The sequence below is a fragment of the Camelus ferus genome, chromosome 6, assembly GCF_009834535.1.
Source record: "Camelus ferus isolate YT-003-E chromosome 6, BCGSAC_Cfer_1.0, whole genome shotgun sequence".
NCBI lineage: Eukaryota > Metazoa > Chordata > Mammalia > Artiodactyla > Camelidae > Camelus > Camelus ferus.
Window position 1 is genome coordinate 24,711,871 of NC_045701.1, and position 19,982 is coordinate 24,731,852.

Sequence of the window (19,982 nt, forward strand, 5' to 3'; positions counted from 1 at the left end):
CTTGCTAGTCAAAGAAATAAATTTTTTAAAAAGAAAAGATTAAAGTCATTCACAACCTATAAACATTAACATATAGAATTTTATTTGCAATACATCAAGTCTAAAGTTATAAAAGGACTAAGTTTACAATAATCATCTACTCTTAGCTCCGAGTTAACAGACACTAAATCTTTCACCTTTCCTACACAATCTATCCTACTATAAAAACTTCAGAGTGAATGAAGACAATTAAGACTGTAGCTAGCTACTCTGTCAGATCACAAGACTACTGAAGCATAAAGTTAAGCATAACATGGAAACATGTTTCTTCAAAATGAAGTTATTTTTACTTTCAGTGTTTTTCCTCACTCTTCTAGGGAAACAGTATTTTCCCCTAGCAAGGAATCAAGTCCCACATTACCAAAGAACCAATCATGCACTTCTAGTGTCAAATTGAGAAATCCGTGAGGGCAAAGATCCAGATTTTACTCATCTACATCCCCAAAGCCTATCGTCTTAACATCTGTAACCTCAAAAATGTTAGTTTCAATCCTTTCTCTGGCATATAATAAATGCTCAATAAATGTTTGTTGCAGCTATTTCATTTAGTATCAACAGTAACGATTCTGCCAAACCTAAGAGCAATGTAAAATCCAGAAGGACTACATTTGACTAATAAGAAATGCCACAACATCCTGACAGCCATCTGTTTGGCTGCTTCTATCAGCCTACTACTCCAACACACAAGTGTGATTGATCCTTTAGGGCCCACTGCACTGAAACATTTAACTACCCTAAAATATGCACCACAGACATAATGGATTTGAATTAACAGAATTTTCTTTACTGAAACGAGCCTAAACACTATTTTTAGAGAACCTAAACACTTCAACATCTAAGGTTTAGATAATACCCTACTTTAGAAAGATATATGGATAATTAGGTACATATTATTGGGTCTAGTACTTTGTCATTCAACATTAAGCAAATAAATTCTCCTCTATCACTAGAATTATAATTTTAAAATAATATTTTCTCAACTCAGTACCTAAAAGGTAAAACAAAAAAACAAAACATCTATAGAGTACCTAGCAGATGACAAATAAAGATGACTGGCTTAATTTTAAAAACTACTTCAAAGACATTACCTACAAATGTCAAAGAAAAAATTTTCATTCAGTTTAAAAGATTTGTATACAAAAGCCTATGTGGAGATCAGTTAACATTCATGTCTATGACAGAATTTTTTAAACTATTTAATAGACTAAAAATAGTCTATTAAAAAATAATTAACTTTAAATAAAACTACAACAAAATAAAAGTATACTAAACTATTTCACATTTTAATATTAAAAAAAGAAAATGTAAGTAACAGATTATCCTGAAATTAATAATGAACTGTATAGGAGACTGTCAAATTACAAAATATTAGAGCCAAAAATGCTAGAAATCATATGAGCCATTTTATGTATTCTAGCAATGAGGAAACTGGGGTTTTCTAAGAATTTTTTTTTAAAGGAAGACTACACAATGGACAATGCTAACACACAATAATATAAGGACAGACTAACCAAGACTCACCATCACAAGCACATAAGGCCAAAAATTGATGGGGACAAGGGAAAAGGAAAAGACATGGTATAAATATGTATTTGGAAAGGTAAAATATCACAACATTTCAGATGCTGGACTCTGTAGCCTGACCTAGTCAAGTCTGAATCCCAACTGTCATTTACTAGCTTAACCTCATCATGCCTCAATTTCTTCATCTATTAAATGGATCTAACAGTACACAACAGGGTGGCTGTGGGATTTAAAAACGTGTTAATTCATGTAAGTATTTAGAACAGTGGCACATTGTAAACACTCAAACATTTTTAGCAAATATCATTATCTGTTATAGAAAATGCAAATCAAGACCACAATAAAGTACAATTCTTATACCCATTCTCTTACATTGCTAGTAGGGGTGAAAATTAGAACTATTTGGGGACACAGTTTGCCATTTTCTTGTAAACTTGAAAATTTACAACACATCTTAAATCCAACTATTTCACTCCTACATATATGCAAAAAAGACCTTTAGCATATATGTATCAGAAGCATGTTACAAAAATGTTCACAGTGGTAACATTCATAATAGCAAATACCTGAAAAAAAACCCCAAATATCCTTGGACAACAGATTGTCTACATTATAGTAATTTAATATAATGGAATATTATATGGTGGGGCAAATGAATAAAAAACTATAGTAAAAACAATGGACCCATCTTAATAATGTATTACTGAGATAAAAAAATCAAGTTCAGGAGCTGATACATAAATATATTCCTTTTATAGGGTTCAAAAACAATGAGACACTGTTTTTTATATATATACACATACATATATATATATACTCCGAGAAGAGGTCAAAGGAATATAACAGCATGTTAGGTAGGTGTTAGTTATCATTAATGTCCTGATTCTTGGATTGTTCTGTGAGTTGGTATTTGTCAAGTAAATAAAAAGTAAAATAAAAGACTACAGAGGTCCATATATAGATCAATGATGACAGTATGAATCAAGATAATGATTTAGTCCAATTCTGTGCACAGAGTTTAAAAAAAAAAAAAAGAATTGAGGGTTAATTGTAATCTGCTTTGGAGTGAAGGGTCAAATGAGATAATGCATGTTTAACATACAGCAAACACTGAATATACGTTAGTTACTCCAAAATGGTATGTATGATCTATGAGAAATTATTACAGAACAAAACACATTTTAAAATTTTAAATTTCTTCTCACTCTAACACCAATTTCCTGATTTCCTAGAAATCCCAATTCTTCCACTAGATTAGTATGTCACAAACTTGTTTCTGTTTTGATAGCCACTACCTTCAATCACTTTTTTGCCTTATGTATTATCCAAAAAAGGTGGTTCCTAAAAGGACAGATTTTAATCACTATAGCCAGTTAAAAAACAAAACCATCACAAGCCATAAATAAACAGTAACCATAAAATTTAATATAGTAAAAGCCAAACAATATAAACTTGTCTACAAGAAATTGAGGTTAATATCACTCCTTTTTTATTAAAAAAGCAAAACAAGCATACACACAAATGAACCTTTAATTTAATTAAGGGGCAAAAATTATTGATAAAGGAGTAACTTGTCAGTTTAATTTAATGTTGCATCTGTGAAACAACTGAAATTATCTTACATACCAGGGCAACTTCCATACTTTGAAAAAATCTGCATTACCTCTAGCTATCCCCCTATTTAAAAAATTAGAACTTTCTTCAACAAATTGGCTAAGATTGAACAGAGAACATGTCATTGTTTTCAAAAATTTGCTGAGACTGAAGGATTACAAACACTCAAGATCTATGCCATTCAGTATAGTAATCATTAGCAGCATGTGGCTATTTAAATTAAAATTTTGGTTCCTCAGTCCCTCAAGCCACATTTCAAGTACTTCTAAGCCAAGCAGCCACATAGTAGCAGCATACTGAATAGAATAAATAGAACATTTCCTTCATAACAGAAAGTTCTATTCGCTTTAAACTTTCAAAGGATTCTAATAAGGCCCAAATGGTAGCAAATGGAAATAAGGAAAATTTTAGCAGAGAAAAAAAACATATTTCAATAAAATAATAGAAACACTTGGAAATAACTGAGAGATAATTAAAAGATAGTAAAAATACATTTTTTTTTTTTTACAATTCCTTTCAAGTCTAATGATTTCCAAGGCTAGAGATGCACGAAAGAAGGCAGGAATCCCTCCATAACTAAGATAATAGGTTATTACTACAACTGAGGAACAGACTTAAAAACTTAGAAAGGTATGAGACTGAGGTCCTATCTAAATGTATACTGGCAAAAACAGAGCTTACTGTATACCAAACACTGCTTTAACATATGAGCCTATGAAAACTCATAATTACCTTACCCTTATTAATAAAGTCATAAGTGAAATATGCTCAAATAATGGACAGAATTTCAATTAATAGCTATCTTTCAAAAATAGTGAGTCTTGCATAAAGTTTTCTCACTTACCATCCCCTAATCACTTTAAAGTGTTTAAGACCTCCTCCATCCCACTACATGTTTTCAACATACTTACGAACTTGTTTTATTGAAAACAACATCTTAAAAGGGCATTTTCCAGTGCATTTAATACACCACTCAAATAGTCTGATTTTAACTATGTAGATATTTCACAAAAACTTCCCGATGTATAGGTTATATAACCTATGTAGATATTTTGCATTACTTCTCAACATGTAGGTTATGTAACCTTCAACTAAGCTATATTTCTTACATCTACAGATCACATTTAGTTCCTCAAACAGGCCCAGACATTTAAATTCTAAGGCCTAGGTTCATTTTCCTTAGCTTTCCTTCTCTCCCTAAGATTTTGCTAAAACATTCTTTTTCTGTCTGCCTTCTGCTCTCTTTTTTTATCCCAATCCTCTAGAAAACCCTCCTCTCCCCCTTTTCCTCATACATACATAAATCCATTTTTATACAGTTTCCTTGCAAAAGTAATTTATGGATGAGAAAAGATCACTGTCTTCATTAGCAAAGATGCTCTGACACTAAAAGATTTGCTCTAAGTCACATAAATAAATGGCAAAACTGAGACTAGAATCTGAGCTTCCTTTTCCTTCTTTCCTATACAGAAATTACCAGATTTCTTAGTGTGCCAATTAGCATAGTTTTATTCTTTCCAACAGAGGTAATTTACTATCTATATAAATCGTTTGATCTAAATGAAGTTTTTATGGAAACAATAAATTTTAAGATCCTTTCTCTGTATTTTTTGCCTTTATAAAACTTTTAATATGAGTGCAAAAAGAAAATTTCTTCTATGGGTAATTTCCTGTTATCTTCCAAGCTTTTTACAATGTGATTACATTGTCTTCATACTTCAAAAAGTTTATATTAATCTTTGCTGGATCCATATGTTCCTACTTTTTGTTTGAAAAGGGCAGCTGCTGTAATTACAGGGCACAATCATGCCCTTGCCCTTGAGCAACACTCTAATGTACCCCAAATGCTGCCTCTCACCAGACTACCCTTCCTCCCAGGAATGTGCCACGCGAGCTACAGACACATAATGCCACAGGATATAAATATGCAAAGATTTCATGGTTAAAAGTTTCCTTTTTTTTCCCTAGTAAAAATAACTAAAAACATTACATATTGAAAATATAACTCTACTATTAATTAAAATGTAATATTCATATGAAATCTTTGAGATAGTTCACTAGATTTCAAAATAATTATTATATACTTTCTAAAGGCTGCTTTGGGATGCATTCTCTTATCATTGGGGGCACTTCAGTGAAGAAATCTGAGAAGCAATGATGTAACACTTATTAACTATACTCTAGCTAGCAATTCAAATCTGAATTCCCCTGTAGTTCCTCACAATTCAACCTTGAAGTGTTCTCCCCTGAGAATCCTACACCTTTGAGCAAGGTAGCAAGAAATAAGTATTCTCTTATTTTCATGAAATAATAGGCTGAACATAAATATAAACCTTCAGTACCAATAAGGAGGTATATAATTAGAGGACAGTATCTCATATACTACACTGTAGCTCACAACAGGGGACTTTTAACTATAAGGGTCCTGGTCAATATTACATTTTTCTACAGCATAGATAAAATATTCTATAATATATAATTCTATTCTATAGAATAGAATACAAAAGTCAGCCAGTGTCATCACAGTAATTCTAAACCGTTTTAAGAAAGGCTATGTGTGTGTATGAATCCATGTATGTATGTACACTGTGTCAAAAAGTATCATTGTTATTGTTATAGTCAAGAAGTTTTTTATTTTTATATTTTTAATTGAAGTATAGTCAGTTTACAATGTTGTGTTAATGTCTGGTGTACAGAATAGTGATTCAGTCATATACACACACACATATACACACACACACATTTCTTTTCATATTCTTTTTCATCATAGGCTATTAAGAGATACTGAACGTAGTTCCCTGTGCTACACAGTAGGACTTTGTTGCCCATCTATTCTGCAAATCTCAAATGCCCAATTTTCAACAGTTTAAAAACTACTGTTTTAGGGTACAGGCTTTAGAGTTTTCACTAGCTACGTAATCTTTGCCAAGTTATTCTACTCTGCTAAGCCTCAGTTTCATCATCTCTGTAAATGGGGGTAATAACAGTAGTAATATTTAAAATGGTTGTTATGATGACTAAATTCATCAAATGACTTTAAGACAATGCTGGTAATCACTAAAATATTAGTTGTCATTTAATTATGTCCTGCGAGCAACGTAAAAAACCCGAAAGGTATTAAAGAACAAAAATGGAATCTAAGAAACAAGAGAATGAAATTTCATTTATAAATAATCCACAATGGAAAAACAATTTTGGAAGCAGTAATTCATAACAAAAACTTTAAAAAAGTCACTTATATTCTTTGCCATAATTATCTCACACCTGTAAATTTATCCTAAGAAATTAACTGAACAGGAAAAAAATAATCATATGCAAAAAAAGAGATGCTCATTACAATGTTATTTATAATAGCAAAGAGCTGGAAACCTTAACTGTTCACTAAGAAGAAAATAGCTATGTAAACTTATGGTACAGCTTGATGAGCTATTGTGGGCATTAAAATAATGATTAATACAAAACTATGTATAAGTACAGAAATCCTTTAAAAATATCAGGTGAAAATAAATAATGAATACTCATACATACACTATTAAAACAAGCAAAACTATATTTGTATGGAATTAGAAGCAAGTGAAAACTATGTTGGGTTTTTAATTGATTTTCTTCTTTCTCTGATGTAATTATTGCTCCTTGTCCTCCCCAAAACAAAGGTCAGCATCTTAGTCCATTCAGGGTATAATAACAAAATACCACAGACTGGGCAGCTAATAAACAACAGAAATTTATTTATTACAGTTCTGGAGGCTGAGAAGTCCAAGATCAAGGAACTAGCATTGGTTGGGTAAGGGCCTTCTTCCTGGTTCACAGCTAGGGACTTTCCACTTGGTGGAAGGGGACAGGGATCTTTTTGGAACCTCCATCGTCACAATTTAAGCACCTCCCAAAAGTCCCACCTCCTCATACTATCATCTTTAGGGGGTTAGGATTTCAATATATGTATTTGGTGGGGAAGCAAACATTCAGACTATAGCAGTCTGTTAAAAGGATTCAGCTTAGTTTCACTGTTTTCCTCCTGCTATCTAGCTAAATCTACTTGAGACAGGGTAAATGCAAAAATGGGCAACTAGAAGTTAGCCAGTAATAAGTCAAACTACTTTTATTTGACGTATGCCGGGGTCGAGTACACATGACACAGTTACAGACTCAAAAACAATAGCATCTATATAACATCAATTTTTTTTGGCTCACCTAGAAGCTAAGTTTGGTCTCTGCTACATTATCAAGATGAGGAAAAATTGCTAAGGAAAACTAAGGTGGTTAGAGGCTGGCTTGTCTCATTCATCTCCTGTCTCTCCCCTTCCTCTCTGAAATAATCTTAATACAGTAGAAGATTTTAATTTGTACACTACTTATTAAAGTTATTTGTTATATGTTCTTAACTTATACTAAGTTAATAAGTCTGGTTTTCTTGGATCAAATAATTCTCAAGAGAAAAAGCATATACATTTTTCATTATCATATTTTTAAGTTTCTGGTTTATGTTCATTCAAAATCTTGATTCAAAGATAACTTCAAATTCATTCCTAAACTAAGTTTCAGTAATTATGTATAAAAAGCTATTGTTTTTGAATTAACAAATTATACCATTTGAGAATAATGCTAAACATCAAGCTAAATCAAAATATTTAACAAATTTTTGCTTTAGTTGTTGATGACTCTAAAGTGAACTAAACATAAGATGACAGACCTTTAGCTGTCCAAACTAAAGTTAGTGCTAAACCAAGAGCAATGAACTAGCTAGCACACCTAACCTATCTCATCTATCAACAGGTATTCTAGTCTGATTATAGTTGCAAAAAATTAAATATTTAATAACCTGAAAAAAAATCTTCTGCTTCCCTTTTTCCATGAAAGTAGATTTTTGCCCTCCACATAATATGAAAGCGCTTTCATTCAACTGAGAAAGATAGCTTTTTCCACTGAAATTAATACAAAGATTCAAATCTACTTATATATACTTCCAAAATGTGCTCAGATATTAAAATTGCTTTAAAAATGTTCATAATACAGATTCATATTATTTTCTGCTTGTTGGAAATGTTTAGATTTTAAGTTTTTTAAAAAGCTGATTTTTAACATTTAAACTGAAATACAATTTTCCAGCAGGTCAAAAATCCTTTTTAAAAAGTAACCCTACCTTCAGGCTAAATGAAAATGAACACTGATTATTTCATAAATATAGTACCTTTCTTCTCAAGAACTGAAAGTTCTTTTTAATATTCTCTTATTGCCATGAAAAAAAATGTTATTTAGAGAAGTGGAGGTTACATTTTACCTTAACATCCTTCTGAAGTAGAGACATATCATCCTGGTTTTACAGATGGAGAATCAAGCACAGAGACCGGTTATATGACTTGCCAAAGTCTTTATACGATAGTCAGCATTAACCACAGGATCATGTTAATTGTGAACACCAAGTTAATTGTAGAATTTTAATTAGTGAATTTTGTTTTGAAAAGGCCCTTCTAACCACATTAGCACTGGAGTACCCCCAAAATACAAAACCTTCTGTCAAAGACAATACAATTTATTTGGATAAAGCCCTACAAGATCAATCAATACCTTAAAGTTCTTACTAAAATCCAAATCTGGGTAACTTATTCACACATCTATCTTTCTATTTCATAACTCCCAACATCCCTCATTCCTGATAGGGCCATTATCACATGAGATCCTATCATTTCCAATACCCAGCAACCTGAACAGCCATGTTGCTGACTTTTTAAAATATCCTAGCAGATCCTGGTTCTGCTACTACAACATGTTTCTACTTTAATCTTCCCTCATGTTACCACTCTGGAGTCTGGAGTTTGTGTTCTTGGATCAAAATCTATCTTTCGATTTTCCCCATTTCACCCTTCATGTTCTTTAACTTTGCCAAAACTTCCAGTTCCATAAAACAGCTGTCAATTCTAAGTATCAACCTATGACTTCAAGCTAATTTTTTTCTTTGAAATCTAGTCTGGCCATTAAATATATGAGGTACAGTGTGGTATAAATACAGTGCAATTGGAATCTAAGTTCTACCACTTACTCACTTGTGTGGCTGTGGGCAAGGTACTAAACCTCTCTTAAGTCTCAGTTATCTCATCTGTAAACTATGGATAATTCTTAGCTCACACGGTCATTAGAAGGATTAAATCTAGAACAGTATCTGACACACGCAGTAAAACAATATAACAGACTCCTCTTTCCTGGGCCTTGGTCTCCCAATTACACACTTTTCCTTAAATCTTTCTCTTCCTCTCCATTACTGACATCCCCTCATCCAATAATCTCAACTCCTAACTTCCCCTTGAATAAATATAACCTTACTTTTTGCTCTCTCCACTTCATCACTTCTCATTTTGTCTTTAATACTATTTCTCTGAACTCTCCTACCTCTCAAGACTCTTCTGTTTTCTGGTGTCTCTTCTTACTCTCCCTTAAAAACACTGCTGTTTCTCACTATTCATCTTTCCGTTACTACTTAATATTCTCCTTGGGCAATTTTCCACTGGCTTCAACTACAGGCATATCTCAGAGATACTGCAGGTTTGGTTTCAGACCACTGAAATAAAGTGAGTCAATCACATGAATTTTCTGGTTTCCCAGTGCGTATAAAAGTTATGTTTATACTATACTGCAGCCTATTACATGTGTAATAATAGCACTATGCCTAAAAAAAGTATACACCTTAATTTAAAAATACTTTATTGCTAAAAAAATGCTATCACCTGAAACTCCAGTGAGTCACAGTAACATCAGAGATCACCAAAACAAATATAATAATGAAAAAATTTGAAATACTGCGGGACTTACCAAAATGTGACAAAGGACACAAAGTGAGCAAATGCTGTTGGAAACATGTGTTGATAGACTTGCTCCATGCAGGGCTGTACAAACTTTCAATTTGTTCAAAAAAAAAAAAAACCCACAAAAAAACTGCAGTAACTGTGAAGTGCACTAAAATGAGGTATGCCTGTATTATATTTACATAAGACATCACCTCTAACTCTTAACCTTCTTTGGGCAACAAACCTAGACTTAAAACACCTTATGAGACTTTTTCTACTTGATATCTAGCTCGGTACCCACAAATATTAAAATTAAAAGCTCAAAATCGCATTATTTTCCTATTAAAAATTTTCTCTGACTCTTCCCACTTCATTAAAAGCATCACAGCAGCCCAAATTTAAAATGCTGAAGCCATCCCATACCATTCCTACTCCTTCCTTCACATCCAGGGAAGTAATCATACTCACTAGGCATCTGAACTGCCTTAAATTCATACTCAACAGTTCCAAATGCACTACTTTCATCTAGTTTTTTGCTTTATTACATCTTCCTCATCACCTGTAGTTCCTTTTCTTCTCCCTCCTATCAGTTGTCCAAACAAGTCCCAGTATTCAGCTTTCTACACAAATTTGCTATTACTCCCCCACTTAAAATAATGGTTCCCCACTGCCTATACGATAAAGACTTAAGCTGGTGCTTTTCATTAAGCACTCTTACTGACCTAAGAGCTGTGGTGAGGCACTAGGAGGGTTAACTCAAAGAATAAATTTTCTTTGAGCAATTTGTGCTTTATCTGAAAAATCAATGGGCACTCTGTTAAAAATTAATGTTATTACTGACAAGTTAAATAAAATTTCCTCAACTTTTCAAGAAAAACTGATTTGCAGAAGCTTCTGTCACATGCATCTTGTGGGTCTCAAACTCCAGGACGAGCCACCACCCTTTGCCCCAAGGTTGCTGACGCATACTTAAGCACAAATCTAGACCACAAGCAATCTGGCCCCCAACATTTTCTTACCTCCTCTCCCCACTCCTCCAAACCACTGTATCCAAAAAGCTGCTGCTTTTCTTCAAACACACTTTCCTTTTCTCCTTCTATACTTGTTTTCAGTTTTTCCCCTCTCTTCTTGGAATGCCCTTCCTCTTCTCACTGCCCTCATCTGCAGCTGACCCCTGATATGCCATCTCTTTTCTGAACCCTTCCTTCACACACAGCTCTCACCCTGCCATCCACCAAAGGCAGAATCACTTTCTCCTTGAGCCGTGAAGAACTTCAAAAGCAGAGCACTCAGCACATTTCAGAGGGATCTAGTTCCCTTGGTCGACAGTGAAAGCAGTTATCAGGTTTTACTTATCTTTGTATCTCCAGGGCTAAGGAAAAGTCAAGTGCCCAGTGGGCACTCAAATGTCACTGAACTTAAATTCTTGAAGAAAAAGTTACTAATAGTAAGAAATCCATATATCCAGTTCAGCAACTAAAATTCTGAAATGCTTTTACATAATATTAAGGAGGCAGACCCAGAACTGATCTCTAATCCCAGTTTCAATATATCAGTGTAATTCACAATATAACAGTAAAAAATAGTTTGGTGATTTTTATGACAAAGTTAATCATTAACATTCTGATACAGTGAAAGTTACAATAATTGGAAAAAGTGGCATCAAAACAGTCACAGTTCACTAAATTCCATCTAAATTTTGGTAATCCAACTACTGGATACAATACACAGAAGCCATTAACAAATACTCTGTATCTCTGAAGGTAATCTCTAACCAGGTGAATAGACAAACAAGATGCATCTAATCATAAGCAACAGTACCATTAAATACGACCAGGAAAACAATTATATTTTATAGTCCAAGTCAGAATGGTCTTTATCTAAACTGTAATCCCTGTTTTATAGATAACATTTAGAAATAAAATGATAAAACTGTTATCAGATTAAAATTTAATAACCAATTACTCTTGAATTTACCAAAGTTTATTCTTTGTACTTTAAATGTAGAAAGAAAATACCTTCCAAGGTAATTTAAAAATTTCAGATACAAGGTAATTTCTACCAGTCAATCCTACACTTATAAGTAACATGAATAATCTATTAAATGTGGGTTTCAGAAGCACAAAGAAAACACTTAGGATTTTTGAATTAAAAGAAACTCTCAAGTTGACCAAATCCAACACTCCCAACATTCTCATTTTAAATCAGAAAAATAAGTCTGAAATTCTCAGAAGCAAAAAAAATATAAATCTATTTATATTTATGAATCTATAAATTATGGACATTTACTTCCGTATTATGGGCAGAGACTGAATGACAATCTGGCATTTAAGATTGTATCATTTCTCTCCCTTAATCTTTAAATGTGATTAACTACATTGATTTTCTCACGTTGACATTCTTGCAACCTCACCATAAACCCAGTCTGAGAGGCTGTGTTGTTTGTAGTTCACTGAATTGGGTTTAATCTGCTACTTTTTGAAAATTCTCAGCCTTTATCTCTGAATATTTCCTCTCTCCTATCATCTCCCCTTTTGGAACTGTTAGCTGTATGTTAGATTTGTTCATCTTACCCTTCATGTTTCTTAATCTTTCTGTTTTATATCGCTATCTTTGCATTCAGCCTTCAGGGCCTCAGTATAGCAAAGATTTTAACCTTTCATGCCATGGACCTCTTGGACAGTCTGGTGAAGCCTATGGCCCCTTTTCTTAGAATATTAAAGGCTTAAAACAAAATACATAAGATTAAAAAAGAAATCAATTATATTGAAATAATCAAAATATTCTTAGTTTTTATACAGCAATAGATGTTTTTATATTAACATTAAAATATAAGCTCTAGCAATGATTTAATAACAAAAATTTCAAACTAGTGATGACTGTAAGTGGTATTTCAAGATATCTATAACAACTAAGCAGGTACTATACTCTAAGGAAAAAAAAACTTATTTCTATTGGTATTATGGGTTGAATTGAACCCCTCCAAAAAGATGATGGGTCTTAACCTCCAATACCAAAGAATGTGACCTTATTTGGAGAGGATCACTGCAGATGTAATTAGTTAAGAGAAGGTCATACTGGAGTAGAGTGGGCTCCTAACCCAGTATCACATCACTAGTGTCCTTATGAAAAGATGGCCATGACACACATGTGGTACTTTGTTACGAAAGCCCTAGAAAACTGCTGTCACAAGTACCTCTAACGCTGCTTTGGTTTGTTGGCATTTTCTTCAATTATGAATGTAAACAAGTTTCAGTTAGAGATTAGTTTAAAAAACCCTCTGAATACTAAGACCCTATGTCTAAATCAGTTTAACTCCTCAGTTTGAGATCCATTGCTAATGAACTACGTTTTTAGTAAAAATAATGGAGGGAGGGTACAGCTCAGCGGCAGAGCCCATGCTTAGCATGCACGAGGTCCTGGGTTCAATCCCCCAGTTCCTCCATTAAAAAATATGTAAATAAACCTAATTACTTCCCCCCTAAAAAATTAACAAATAAATAAAAAAAAAAGAACTATGCTTAACCAAAAATACATCAATAGTTTTTATTCCATTTGAAACCATTCTGAGTGCCACAAAAACAGCATCTTGGGTATCTGTAACGACTTTGGTTCTGGACTCCAAAATGAGATGCAGCTAAGATATAAAACTTGAAATAAACAGTGAATTAAACCCAAATATTAAAGAATGAAAAAACTTATTATCTGAGTTAACTTCTTACACTGAATAAATGTGAAATTATTCCTTAGTGTTAGATTAATATGATTTGTTCGAATAACCAAATGAAAAGACTTGTTTCGACACTTCTTGGCCAGTAAACAAAGCATGAGGGATGGTATCGTGTTAATATATTCCTCTTAGAACTACTCAAGTTGATGTTTAAGCCCAACAGCCTTTTGTTCACTTTTCATCAAGAGGCCCTATTTATTTAAAAGAAAAAGACCACTAAAAAGTTCTCCATCTGCGAGAAGTACATATATATTATCAAAGACATATGGCTATTAAGCTCAAAATAAGAAAGTCTTAAAAGATTACGAATGCACCAATTGTTTCCAAATTTATCTTGGTTTTTCAAAATTCATGCTTTTACTTCATCATCTGACCAGATCCCTACTGGAAGTCTTTCATTTGCTTAAGATGTTAAAAACAACAATCTAATAAAATAGATCAGTTAACAGATATGTATGTTACAAGTCTAGTGACTTGCAATACGTCTATCACTGCATTAGTTCAGGCTAATTTAGCACAAGAAGGGCCTATAGTGATGCCTAGTTAAAATTCCTTCATTTACAAATGAGCAAACTGAGGGCCACAGAGGCTGTCACTAGCCCAGAATCACAGAATAAATCAGTGACAGTTAAGACAGAAATGCATCTCCCAATTTCAAGTCCACTGTTCTTTACATTATACCATACTGCATAGAAGTTGATAGAAGTTAAATTTTCTGCAAATGCCTTGTGTATGATCACTTTATTCTATTTATAATATATTTAAAAACAGTTCAGTTGCCCAAAAACCTAACAAGTTTTTTGAAAAAATCAATTTTACTAGTCAGCATATGCTAAAAATAGGAGCAAGATCTCATTTTCACCTACAAAATTGGCAACATTTTTTCCAAAGAGAATTAGACATTTCAAGGCATAAGCACTCACACACTGAGTTTTCTAGAGGGCAATTTAGCAGAAAGAATAAAACAACTTAAAATTTGCATCTCCTTTTACTCCATTCCCAGACTATATCAAGGAAAAATAGATTTGGATGAAGGCAGAACTCAGTATCAAACACAGCTGTTCAGAAACAACAAAAATATAGTAGACCGATTAAAACTAACATGTTATACACCAAATATAATGTAGCCATTAAAAATTATGTTTTAGGAAATATTTAATGACATAGGAAAATGTTCACATTAAGGTATGATACTATCTACTATGCTTTTCTACTCTTTTGAGAATACATGTATATACATCAAATTATAGAATACATGTATAAAGCATTTATCACAGTGCTTGGCACACAGTAAAAATCCAGTATGATTCCTCATCAACAGCACAAGAAAGGAAAGGTTATATACCAAATGTTAAGACTTGTTATCTGAATGGTAGAAATGCAAATAAATTATTATTATTCACTTGAAAGACCATTTTGTACATTATCTGAAATAAAATATTACTCTTGCAAAGAGAAATTTTTTTTAGTGGTACTTTTAATGCAGTTCCAGTTTTTACTGAAGGTTGGAGAAGAAAAGGACACTTTCACCAACCCTTCCACAAGTTTGGCACTGCATAAGACAACATGTTACAGACTTAAAACAGATCCTTCAGTAATTCTTGATTAAATACATACTCAAAATCAACATCTGAGAACTTATCTACCTCTTTACACAGAACTCTAATTTCAAATAATACTGCATGTACTAAAGGATTTCGAAATGAGGCCTCTAAAGGCCTTACTGGATTTTACCACAATGGCTATCTAGAAAATGCTAATAATTTTCCAAGACATTGGTGATTTTTACTCTTTTTAAAGGTCGAAATCAGATGAAAAAAACACTCAAGTGTTAAGAACAGTCTCTACTGTAATTAAATACCTGATTGTGGATTCTAAAAAAAGAAAAGAAAAAAATATAGAAAAGGCCCTCCAAAAATCCATATTACAGAGCAGTTTTCAACTATACTAAGGGTTTAAGGGCATCTGTCATAATATATTTCTTCCATTTTTTATAACATATGGTTATAAATAATAAATTGCCATTTCAAAATATTACTTCATATATTAAAAATAAGGTATAAAAATTATCAGGATAAAGTCTATATTCCACTCTTTGGGGTTTAGCCAATGCACAAACAAAGCTGGCTCTAGTAAAGCTGATTACTAGATGAACACATCACTTTCTAAAATAAAAAAAATTTTAAGTAAAACCCCCAATGGTTTGCACCCATGAAGAGTTAATATCTCACTGCAAAATATTATATACTAAAACATATTATTCTTGACCTAACAAAACTAACATGACAAAGCCCCTAGTAGGGAAAAATTTATTAATAAAGCAGAATAAAATTGTGAAAACAGAATTCTAAAGTCTAGGTGAGAGGGATAATTTCCAAATAGTCCCATATAAGTACATTTGAAATTATTAAAAAAAAAAAAGGCAATCCTATCAGTAAAAATTGCCATTTGGTGCTTCAAATATCAACATCTTTGGGACTAAAACCACAAGGAACATTTACTCATTATTCGTGTAACAGCGGTATCATCCACTGATAATCACTACACCAAAAATTTGCACTTTCATCTGCCCATGTCTAAGTATTACAAAAAGAGTCCATTTGAAAACTATTTTACACGTGTGTCAATTCACATTCCCATATTAACTTTATTAACAGCTGTATTCAAAAAGGAGGTATTTAATATTTTACTTTAATATGGTAATTCGTCTCTTCCCATCTCTAAAATAAAACTTGACATTTTGATCCAGGCTACTTTCTTGAAAGATACCAGTAAAAATTATCGCCATTCTGTTCAGAATTTTTTAGCAGTTTTTCTCCCAACTAAGCGTTATCTGAGATACTTCTTGATCTCTCTCAAACTGGGTCTAATCTGCGGAAAGCAGTCAGTGTACTGCACTGTGAATGGACAGCCAGGTATTTTATGAATGAAGGCGATCACGTGATCCCAGCACCTCCCCGAACTGATATTTCCCACATAACTGTGTCAACATTCTGAGAACAGGGGTAGTTGTTTGTGTGTGCGTGTATTTTTGAATTTATCCTATAACTTTGAATTCTCCTCACTTTCTGAACTCAAAAATCTACATGAAGACAGGCAGCTGAGCTTCGAATTTTTTTCTTGGGTAATCCTTTCAACATGTCCAAGGTGATGGATGTTTAATTATTTTTTATGAATGAAGAGTGTGCTATGCAAATGAGGGCGATTCACAAAAAGAGAGAGAACATGGCGGCCACTTCTCCTTCTAGGCTGCACTGACATTGCAGCAATCTACCTTCTCCCATACCCGCTCATCAGAAAAGAGCGCTGGGGCCTGGGGGACGCTGCTCGGCATTTCTCAAGCTATTTTACGTTAAACAGGTCTATGCTGTGGACTTTAAAGCCCTCTCAAAAAGGTCCGACTCGAAGAATGCACTTTATTTAAAGGAATGCATCCTAAGAGTAGTCCTAACTCACTTAACTCTTTGCAACCCTCCAAGATAAACAAAACTTGAATTTAATTACAATCAAACGGATGCTAATATTCCGCGTAGAATTAAATCCCATCTCAACAGAAAACTATTGCCGCATCATTATTCCTTCAGGCAGCTGTTAGGTTAAAGCAAAATATTTAAAAGGCAAAGTATTTCGTTTGGAAAACATAAGGACAGCCCAAATAAACAAAAACTTAAGCCGGGATGCTCCAGAAGTTAATGAATGAAGGCATCAACATATTCAGCAATGTAAATACTATTAAATCAAGGTAAAGTATTTCAATATAGCTGAAAGATAAAAATGAGCGTTCAAAATTATTCTATTATTCTAGTAAAGACAAGCCCAGTATTCACGAAGGCAAAATAGTTCAACATCTCCCACACTCCAGGTGTCCTTAATGCTATTAAATTATAAAAATGTTTCCCTCGCCCCATTTTTAACAAGAATCTTACAGGTCATAAGTTTAAAAGGGGGGGGGGTGAGGGGGGAGGCTTAATCGGTATTTAAGAGTCACTGACTCATCGAATTAAGATTCAAGAGCAGTTTGCTACAGGAGGTGCTCCCCCACATTAGTTTCCAAGTGAAAAAGCTATAAAGGAGGCAGGATGGATATTCAAGATACGTTAATTGGTATGCTAAAATGAAAAAGGACAGGCCAGAGGTCTTTTCGGCACTAGGGTAACTTCAACACCTTTCCATCCATCCACATTACTCCATCTCAGGGACGTACAATTGCCATTCCAGCCGAATAGTCAATACCTTCCTTCCAAAAGAAAGCAACTAAATGCCGGGGGTGGGGGTTAGGGTGGGGGCATTGCTGCCATTAAATAAAATGGCTAAAGAAATCAAATGTTTTCTCCAGAACAAGATGCACCGAAATCTCCAGGGTTGTAAGCATCCAAGTCTCGGAGGGGTTTGGGGAGTGGCGAGGAAGAATCGGGGGGAAGTGGGGTAAGTAATCAAGACCAGTAAGGTGCTTACTCGTTGTCAGAAGTCGCCGTCTCCTCGCTCATCTTTCCCTCACCGTGATCCGATCTGGAGATGGAGGAGCAACAGCAGGCGGAGGAGCAGCAGCAGCACCGAGGGGCAGGAGGCAGCGGCGGCCGGGGGGGCGCGGGGGCAACGGCTCAGGGGCCTCACCATGGTGGATGCCTCACCCAGAACGGTGCCCCCCCCAGCCGGGAACCCCGGCCACCCCCGCAGGGGGGTGGCGGCGACAACCTCTGCCGTGGCGACCCCAGCCTCTTCCCCCTACTCAGCGCCCAGTCAAGGGATCCAAGGAGGCCAGGGAGGCTGGGAGGAAAGAAAAAAAAAGAGAGGGGGCTGCGAAGGCAGACTGGAGAGAAGCTCCTCCAGCGACTGGGGTGGAGCGCGGCGGGGTCCGGCCAGGAAGCAGCGGGCGGGCGGAGAACTCAGGAGCAGAGGCGGCGCTTCCCTCAGGGATGCGGCGAGAAGGAAGCAGGGCTCCACTCGGTGGGGGCCGGCGGGGGGGTGCCGAGCCCAGGCTCCAGGCGGCGGCGGCGCGGTCCTGCGGGAGCCCACCCCACCATCTCCCGCCTCGCCGCGGGCTGCCCGCTCAGCCCCCGGCGGCGACCGGGCCGGTCCTTCGGGACGAGCAGAAGCGGGCGAGGGGCCTCACGGCAGCGGATTCCTCCAGACACGCTCCGGCCGGGAAGGCTCCAGAAGGGGGAGGAGGGGACGGCGGGGCGCGTGTGAGGAAGGGGCAGGCGAACCGATGGCCCCCACCCGGACCGAAGGAGAGCTGTGCGGCCGAGGGGCAGGGTCCCGAGAAGCGGCGGGAAAGCGAGGAGAGTGGCTGCGAGTTCCCCACCAGCCGGTGGCCACCAGCGGCTCGGCGGGCCAGCTCCTCACACCCGCCTGAGGGGAGCTGCGAGGGGGGCGGCGGAAGCGCTCACGCCGCCCGCTCCTTCCGCCGCCGCCGCCGCCGCTGCCCGAACCGGGGGCGCCCGCGGGAGAAGGAGGCGAAGTAGTCCCTGGCGAGTTCCCCGGGCCTCCGGCTTTCCGGAGGGCCAGAGAAGGGACGGGGTGAGGTGGCCAAGCGGACTGCCCGGGCCGTGAGGGCGTGTGGGTAGGAGGACTAAAAGCTGCGGCCTTCGGGCGAATCACTGCAACTCGAAGTCGTGTGCAGCATAGCAAGTTTCAGGAAAGTAGTTCCCTCCTCCCTTCATTTCCCAAATCGTTGTCGAGCCACCGAGCGGGGAGAGGAGGGAGGCGGAGGGATACGCAGGCACCGCTCTCGTGTGCGTGCGCGCGCTCCAAACTCTTGGCTCGCCGCGAAAGGGGGCGGGGGTGCGAGCTGCACCAGGAGCAGCTCGGGAGGTTGCATTGTTGCGGCGCGATGCTCCTCGTTACTCGCTTTGGAATATCCGAGTTGTTTGAACGAAGAGATTAGAATGACAGTGTGCTCAAGAAGGAAATTGGAGGCTGCTGTTATGCCGCGCGCGCGCGCGCGCGTGTGTGTTTTCCTTGCAGAACGAAGAATGGAACTGGCATGAGTTCATTTTTAGTTGGTGGGGGTTGGAGGGAGGGACTGTACAAAGAGAGCTCCGCCTGCTGTCCCTCTGGTTGCACTGCTGCAGTCTCCTAAGCTGCATGCAGAGGGAGTGTGTGTGTGTGTGTGTGCGCGCGCGCGCGTTTTAGAGAGCGAGAGAGACGGAAAGAGTTTTAATACCTTGGACTCTACTGTTTAAGGGGTATGCTCTGCAGGGCATTCATCTCAGAAAGCTGGAGTTATTGTTAATGGAGAACGACTTCCATTGAAGCTCAGGGTAGGCGTGTTACATCAATCTGGCGCAGCCAGA

At 36.5% G+C, this 19,982-nt stretch overlaps 1 protein-coding gene across 1 annotated transcript in view; it reads right to left on the reverse strand.

The window, feature by feature from the left end:
• The window catches only part of SPRED1 (sprouty related EVH1 domain containing 1), a 105,450-nt gene extending 86,065 nt beyond the window's left edge, over window positions 1-19,385 (reverse strand). Inside the window, exon 1 of the mRNA XM_006192048.2 lies at window positions 18,142-19,385. Coding sequence (XP_006192110.1) covers window positions 18,142-18,173 — 32 coding nt within the window. The 5' untranslated portion in view covers window positions 18,174-19,385. The remainder of the gene's footprint in view (window positions 1-18,141) is intronic.
• Window positions 19,386-19,982: the final 597 nt, after the last annotated feature.